The sequence below is a fragment of the Miscanthus floridulus genome, chromosome 8, assembly GCF_019320115.1.
Source record: "Miscanthus floridulus cultivar M001 chromosome 8, ASM1932011v1, whole genome shotgun sequence".
NCBI classification, from domain to species: domain Eukaryota; kingdom Viridiplantae; phylum Streptophyta; class Magnoliopsida; order Poales; family Poaceae; genus Miscanthus; species Miscanthus floridulus.
The window spans coordinates 10,101,486-10,109,613 of NC_089587.1; the positions used below are offsets into that span (position 1 = coordinate 10,101,486).

At 49.7% G+C, this 8,128-nt stretch overlaps 1 protein-coding gene across 3 annotated transcripts; it reads left to right on the forward strand.

Moving 5' to 3' along the window:
- Positions 1–248: 248 nt before the first annotated feature.
- LOC136475682 (protein CHLOROPLAST IMPORT APPARATUS 2-like) lies at positions 249–3,896 on the forward strand. 3 transcript variants are annotated; one of them, XM_066473268.1, is made up of 3 exons: positions 249–2,031; positions 3,078–3,289; positions 3,408–3,896. In XM_066473268.1, exons 1-2 carry the CDS (start codon positions 781–783, stop codon positions 3,252–3,254), a joined length of 1,428 nt encoding a protein of 475 aa, XP_066329365.1. In that variant the 5' UTR covers positions 249–780; the 3' UTR covers positions 3,255–3,289; positions 3,408–3,896. The 3 variants fall into 3 exon arrangements, with proteins under 3 accessions (XP_066329365.1, XP_066329366.1, XP_066329364.1); XM_066473269.1 differs by having other exon boundaries at positions 3,078–3,284; XM_066473267.1 differs by having other exon boundaries at positions 250–2,031; positions 3,078–3,242.
- Positions 3,897–8,128: the final 4,232 nt, after the last annotated feature.

Here is an 8,128-nt window from a genome sequence, read left to right on the forward strand (position 1 = left end):
GCCATTATAAGCCGGCTTATAAGCCAGTTTATTAGTCATGGTACAATATTTTTTGCTTCCAATAAATCAGTTGTACAAATCAGCATAGGCGGCTTATAGACCAACCGAAGAGAGCCTAGAGTTGAGGGGAGGGGCCTGAAAATGGCATGGACCCACAGGCAGCAGGGAAGAAAGGGGCCTGATGAGAGGGTGGCTTGTCTCATTCTCTGGCCTCCTATCCCAAGCCCTCTAAAACCCCACCCTGTACCTCCTTCGCTTGAACCCTTTCTTCCTCCTCCCCCAACCAGCTCCAATTCCCCCATAGTCCTATTTCTCTCTCAACAATCTCTCTCTCTCATCCTCCAAAGGATCCAAGAAGTACCATTGCTGCTCTCTCCATTCGTCCCCAATCCCAACACAGCTTCTCAACTCAGCTCATGGAATTCCCCTGATTTTTTTTTCTTGTGCTCTTGGCTGCTGCTTCACTCTGCTTCTCCTCCTCTTCTTGCCACAGAGGAGGAGTGCATGTGCAGCAGCTGCAAAGACAAAATCTTTTTTTTTTCCCACCTCATCTTCTCCAAGGTGTTGTTGGTGCCCCAGGTGGAGGCAACTAGCAAAGTGTTTGGGTTCTTGAATTTTTTTTAGGGGCCCTGATCGATTAGGTTCAGCCATTTCTTGCCCCGGTGTTCTTGGATTCATGGTTGTGGAATTAATCCAAGAATAGCTGGCGCTGCCCATTTTCCCTTCCAAGAAGACGAAGGCGATCGTTTGAACGGTAACTGTTGCTGTTGAGGCGGTGCAATGTCGTCTTCCTGCATACCAACCGGCCTGCGGCTGGACCTGGACATGGTGAAGGCGGCGGCGTCACCGGGCGCGCACTCGTCGCCGCTGCGCCCGGTGCACTCGTCGCCGTCGTCGACGCTGTCGGAGGCGTCCAACGCCTCGTCGTCGGCGACGTCGGTGTCGCTGAAGCGGGCGCGCGCGCCGCGGAAGCGGCCGAACCAGGCGTACAACGAGGCCGCCGCGCTGCTGGCGTCCATCCACCCCTCCGTCTTCCCCGTCAAGAAGAGCCCCAAGACGGGCCCGCCGCGCCCGCCGTCGCGGCAGCTCTCCGGGCTCGCGGCGGCGTTCGACGCCTCCTCCGACCTCCTCCCGCCGCTCCCCGTGCTCGCGGACTCCGCATTCCTGCTCCGGGACATGCCCGCGCCGTCGCCGTCGCCGTCGCCGCAGCCACAGCCGCAGAGCCCGTCCGGCGGCAAGAACTGCTCATCGCCGGCCCCTGTGAGCAGCGCGTTCCGGGACTTCCGCGACCCGGCGCCGTCACCGGCGAGCCCTGACACGGTCGACGTGGACGAACTTGGCGAGATCGACTTCGACGACGACGGCTTCGACGCCGAGTCCATTCTCGACGTCGACGAGGCCGCCGCCGGCGCCGCGGCCGAGGGCCTCGACGGCATCATGGGCAGCCTCACCGTCGAGAGCAACAACACCGCCACCACGTCCGATGACTCCATCCTGTCCAGCTCCGGCATACACCCTTACCTCAGGAGCCTCATGGTGGTCGGCCTCGCCGGCAGGTTCGAGCTCGGCCTCGGATTCCGGCACGGTGCTCGGCCCAACCTCAACCGCGCACTGAAGCGGCGGGACGACGACGGCGCCTGGTGGATGTGGCCGGCAGTGCCGGTAAAGGACTTGACGATTGCACCACCGACACCGCCAGCACCGCCGGCGTCGAACGCCGCAATGCCACAGGCCGCCGCCGGGCCAGAGAAGAAGAAAAGCAAGAAGAAGAAGGTGGTGAAGGTGGAGAAGATCATGGCGAAGGGAAAGGAGGTGCTTCCCAACGCGAAATGCAAGGAGGAGGAAGCTGACGCCTCTGTTGATACCGCTAATGGCGACGGTGACGCTGACAGTACGCCGACGAAGGCGCCAAAGACCGGGTTGGGGCTGAAGCTGGACGCCGACGAGGTGCTCAAGGCGTGGTCCGACAAAGGGTCCATGTTTGCCGAGGGCAGCGGGCCGGAGTCGCCGACATCGGCCGCCGAAGTCCGGGTAAGTAATAATTCGGTACCATCTGCAGACATCTTCAGTGTTCTTTCATTTAAAATTTTGAAATTCTAAATATATTTAGATGTAGAGTAAAAACTATGTCTAGAAAAGCCAAAACAGTCTACTCCTACAATCTGGGACATAGGGAGTAGAAAAGTTCATTTCAAATTGAGTTCATCAATTGCAAGAGGAAAAAAATGGAATTTTGAATTGCTTCCTTCAAGCAAGTAAACCATATTAGGAGTCTCTGGACAAACTGTTTATCTAAATGGATGGTCCCTCACACAAAGTACTGTGTAGTATAGTACTGCACTGCTACATATAAGTGAGAACACGTCTGTTTCAGAATATCAGCGGTACCGCAGTAAGCCAGTAACCCATAAAAAAATATCTAGAAAAAATATTTCTTTTTTGTTTATCAGAGGAGAAAATACAGAAATAGTGAGCCTTAGAGGTTTAAGTTTCAGTAAGCACGATTTTCAAATTTCGATAAACTACTTTCTGCTCTTAAGTTCAATGTAATTCTGTTACACCTATAGGTGAAGATCTGTTAGAGAATAGATTAATCCAATTCACCCATTCTATTTGGTTATATATAGCTCGTTAAACTCAATTATTCAACAATGGACCACAGACAATAGAGCCTGGAGATCTGGTACCAAGCAAACAGGTCTGTCCTCTTGCAAAGGGTCATTTTGGGTTCAATTTTGATGCCCCTTAGGCCAATGATAGAGCAATTGCAACAAACTCTAGCCCCAATTTAGTTGGCTTTTCTGCAATTTGATCTGGCACATGCCACTATTTGGACCTGTCATATTATCATATATATGACAAAACCATAATTACAGATATGTCCAGCCAGCCCTTTATAGTATGGGCATACCAAGCATGTGGTTTCCATTAGAGACTTTTCAGTGATGATGATGATGCAAAAACAATCTGCAAGTATCTTCTGAATATCTTTCCGTGCTATATGAAGTTCTGAACTGAGGAATGGGAGTTCTTACATACAGTCTTACTGATGAAAATTACATTGACCATTGTTGCAGGCTAAGCTTGCAGACATCGACCTGTTTCCGGAGAATGGAGCTGGTGGTGGCATCAGGGAAGCCAGTGTGCTGCGGTACAAGGAGAAGAGGCGCACCCGGCTTTTCTCCAAGAAGATCCGGTACCAAGTGCGCAAGGTGAACGCCGACTGCCGGCCTCGGATGAAGGCAAGCACTTGAACTGATTAGAAAGCATAAAAAGATCTGTTCGTAAGGCAAATAAAACTCACACCAAGAAATACCATGTGTTCAACCTGATGACGCAGTTCATCATAGCAAAGCTTCCGAAGTGCTGACATGTCTGTGTGTTCTGTTCTGCTGTGGTTCTTGCAGGGAAGGTTTGTTAGGAGCCCATCTCTTCTTCAACAAGCCCTGGAGGAAGAGAGCTAGCTAGACAGACAGTGATCCTTGCTAGCCTTTTTTTTATCAGCACCTTTTTGGCCTTTTAGTTCCTCATTAGCTAAGAGATGTGAGTGAGAATTTTACCCCGTTTTGTTTTTCTCAAAGTTTTTCTCTGGAGAGGAGAAGAGAGGATAGGATGCCTTTAGAGTGGATTGTCATGGCATGGTGGTCAGATAGTCTGTCTCAGGTTTACAATGTCAGGTAAAGGAAGGAAATAAAGTGATGTTAGAAGAATATATAGTCATACAGCAAGCAGCTCAGATGATGGGTTTTGTTTTGCTTTTACTGCTCCAAAATTACCGACTGAATATCACTTTGCACTGTAACATCCATTGCGAAGAAAAACGACTAGAAATTAGCATGGATTATTGTGTAGTAGTAAGCACTAAGTATCAACTGAAAGCATCTGCTGTTCATGCATTAGGCTTGCTACTGCTTTGGAGAGGTCAATTACCTGCAGCTGCAGGCATCCAACTACACGAAATGACGAAACATGTACTGCAGTCACTGCCAAAAGACAGTAGCAAATCAAAACGAAAAGAGAAAGACACTATAGATCTCCTTGAAACTTCATCACCACCTGGAAACTTTGCAATAAAAAAATTATTTCACAAGGCGCGCATCAAGTAAGAATTCTAAAAAAATAGACCAACCAACACGTGGCTAGCTGAAGCTGAGGTTCAAGATATCAGATATTTCAGATGGTATCTTTTTTACTTGCAGTGCATCGGACAAAAGAGCGAAATGATATGGCAGAGGCACGGACCTGCTCAGCTCAGTTATCCACAGACATCTAGGCAAAATTCCGGATTTTTTTTTATTTTTAATCCAATTTTAATCAATACTTTAATACTAATAAAAAAAGTATTTGCACTAACGGACCCTTTTGGTTGTGCCAGCGCGGATGGCGCGACAGTACCACAGTGTTGCGCCACATGCGCTGGCGCGACAAGCTGAGCCACGGTGGTGCCCGACGTTGACTGTAGCTGGCGTGGCGAAGCGTGGCCCCGCCTTGTCGTGCCACCGACTCCGGCGCGACAGAGCTATCGCGCCAGGCGGGCTGGCGCGACAAAGGGAAATAGAGTTTGGCCGCCCGGCCCACTTTTCTTTCTCTCCCTCTCCTTTCCTCCCACGCGCCTGGGCGACGCCTCCGCCGCCGCCACCAACTCGGCGCCACCCCGCCACCTTCGGCCGTCCTCGTCGTCTCTGGCCGCCGTAGGCGAGTTGAGCGGCGGCTGCTGCTGTCCTCTCTCTCCCTCTCCCTCCCTTCCTCAGTGCATTGCTGCGGCCAGGGAGCGTGAAGGCGCGGCCTCCTCGGTGCCTTGCCATGCCTGGCCGTGGCGGCGCCACTGCCAGGCATCTCCAGCGCCGGAGAGTGGACCTCCCTGCTCCGTGGAGTGCAGTACACTGCCAGGTTAAACTCCCTCTCCTCGATTTCTTGACTTCTTATGCTATTTGTTGCTTGACTAGGGTCAGGAAATTAGGGATGCTATGAATGTTGGTAGCGTTGGTTGTTACTATTTGATGCGTAGATTATGTTTAGGATAGACTCTGCCCGTGGATTGGATGTAAACTACGTGTTGCATGAACCTAGGTGGTTGATGCATGGAGGATTTTAGATTGGTATGTTTGTTGCCTTTGTTGACATCACTGTGAAGTTTGTGATATTGTAGAGTAGTAGTGAATGCACACAATTTATTTTTGAATGTGTAGTTGTTGTTGGTGTTGATGTGTTCATTCCTATTTTATAGATGGATCGGTTAGTGCGATTATTTTATGGTGACAAAGTTAAAGGAAATTGGGAGTTTGAAAGTATGCAAGAACATGTCCAGTTCTTTAGTACACCTCCTACCTTTGGTGGTTTGGTTAGCCAATGCCGAGATAAATTTGGGTGGCCACTAAGATTGAGAGGTCGATTTGACTGTAGAAAGGAATGAGCACACTATGTGTTGATGTCTTTGTCATGTGACGATGAATGGAAGAACTACGTAGAAGTTGTCAAGGGTAGTAGCGTTATGTGCTTGGAAGTTGTTGTGGAGAAGGGGTGTAGCCCAATTGTGGTGGTTGTGGATGATAATGTGGATGTGGAGCCCATAGAGAACCTTACCCAAGACGAAGAGTTACAGGCAGTTGTCGTTAGAGAAGTTGATAGGTCATGTGAGCCCGGTGCCTTGAATGATGATTTCGATGAAGAAACGTTTGATGAGGACGGTGGCAACGGAGATGGAACACATGATATGGATGACATATCCCAAGGATCGTACGATGACGAAGTTGATGTTGCCTCCGCAGACGAAGATGACTTGACTTCAGGGTCAAGTACTTCAGATGATGTGTTGGAGGACAAGTACAGGTCCAAGCCTAGTAGCGAGGACAAAAGTGATTGTTGTGAGGGAGGGTTTCGGACACAATAGAAGTCCCAGTTGATGGGTCATTGAGAATGGAGTACAATGATGTCGAATTGAGGCAATTGAAGGTTGTCCATGTGGAGGTACCCTTGGTACCAAATTTCATGGATATTAGTATGGTTAAGCAGGCAATATGTGACACTGGTTTGACATTGTTGGCCGATGAGGTACCAGATAATGAGGAGGTGGAGATTAAGAAGGGAAAGGTATTTGATACATCGGAGCATTTGAAGTATTTCCTGATGGACTTTGAACCAAGTGAAAGAGAGTGACAGATGCTCAAACATGCGCTAAGTATTGGAACATATGCTCTGTATGTCTGAGCTTATCAGCTGTAAAGAGCGTGTATACTGTGTAGCTGTCGAGTCCTAGAGCTATTGAGCTATCGAGTCAACCAGTCTTCAGGGGGCATTTAGGAGAGAGCTCATCCCCTTTCATAGTTGAAGGGGATGGCCTTACAAATCAGAAAAGAGAGAGAGAGTGTGTCTATACGTGTGTTGCCTAGTCTTGTTGCCCACATCATCGGGTACGGGATGGCTATCGGTGCCCATAATAATGTTTATGTTTAGACACATCTGGCAGGCTGTACCATGTTCGTCTGGCATGCCCCGATGGCACCGTCCTGTAGGTGCACAGGGCATGGTAGGGTACAGTCCTTGGTATTGCGATTAACTTGAGCACCTCACCTTATCTGCTCTGCCTACTCCCTAGGCCCACACCGAGTGGGTGTCTCCGATCAGTCGTTCCTAGTCGGTCCCGACCGTGTTGGTTAGGAAAGAGCAATGAGCAGAGGTCCGGCGTATCCTCAGTCGGAGAAGGGGGTCAGAGTCGAACTGTGGTCCCACCTTTGCCAGGCCTTTCGGTCGAGGACCGGGTCATTGTCTCGGCCTATCATTATGTACCTGGGTTGGCCCAGGCGCGTGCTGTTGCTGCGCTGCCTGCTAGGTAGAGTTTTGTAGGGAAGTGGGTCCATTGGGGACCCTGGGTTTAGGAATCTGATAGGAGCCCCCGAGCCCCTTTGGGACTTTTGTGAAGCCATGAAGGGGCTGTTCACACATGTTTCGCATGATATTTGTAAAAGCCAGGGGCTTGTATTTTTAGCTTAATGAAAGCTTGAATTTGCTTTGTAATCCTTGTACCCATCGTGCCGTGGAGGCAGGCTGTTATTGGAACTTTGATGTTTTGCCCCTCGGTTTGTTGTACTGCGTAGGGTAACCGAGTAGGATTTAGGCGCCCAGCCTCCATGTGGAGGATTGATAAAAGCCACGGAGGCACGCAGAGTGGATACGGGTGCCCAACCTCCATGGGGACGACTGGCGAAGGCCATGGAGGCATGTCGAAGGGATATTGGAGCCCAACCCCTAAGGAGAAGACTCATTGGTAATCCATTTTCCGTAGGGCATTCATTGGCATTCATTCTTGTGATTGATTGGTTCATTCCTCGACTCAGCAATATAACTATCTTGCTCTCTCTCTTTACATTACCGCAAACTAGTTATCAAGCTCTTTAGTGTAGTTAGTTGTGAGAGCTTGTTAGTTTGGTTTGTGTGGCTCTTTAGTTAGCCTTTGAGAGCACACTAACTTAGTGTAGTAACATAGCCATTGTGTGGATAGAGACTATAGAAACTAGACTTGTGGTAGGTGTTTGCATTTTTAGTAGGCTAGCGCAACACTCGCTTCGCCTTATATTTGTCTAACCGGTTTGTTAAGTATTGTTGTAGAAATTTTTAATAGGCTATTCACCCCCTCTAGCCATTAGGACCTTTCAGTTCCTAAGTAGGGACCTAGCAGCTCGAGCCCCCAAGCCACTAGGGGTCGGTCGGGGTTGGTTGCATGATTTCCTGCGTCACCCCGTCCACGGTTTCCACAACCAGAGGGGTTGAGCTGACGCCACTTGCCTCGATGGCTTGAGTGGCGAGCTTCAGTGAGCTTGTTAACGGGTATGTTCGAGTGGAATCTAGATCTGTCATTCATGATGGGGTCGGCATACCCTCATGTGGGCACTCCACTTCTCCTTAACCCGCCTCCCGGAAGATGCCCGAGCCATTCTAGAGACTGACTCAGGTGGCCCGCTAGCCTCCCCTCGATGAAGATTCTATGGGCATGGCTCGAGGTCAGGATCAAACAAGAAGGTCAAGATGACCCTGTCTACTTCTGAGCAAATCAGGTGAGGGCTGTTGGGGCTTATTTATGTTTTCTCCCCTGGCTCTATTTGACATGAGGTAGCCTCAAGCCCTTTGTGGG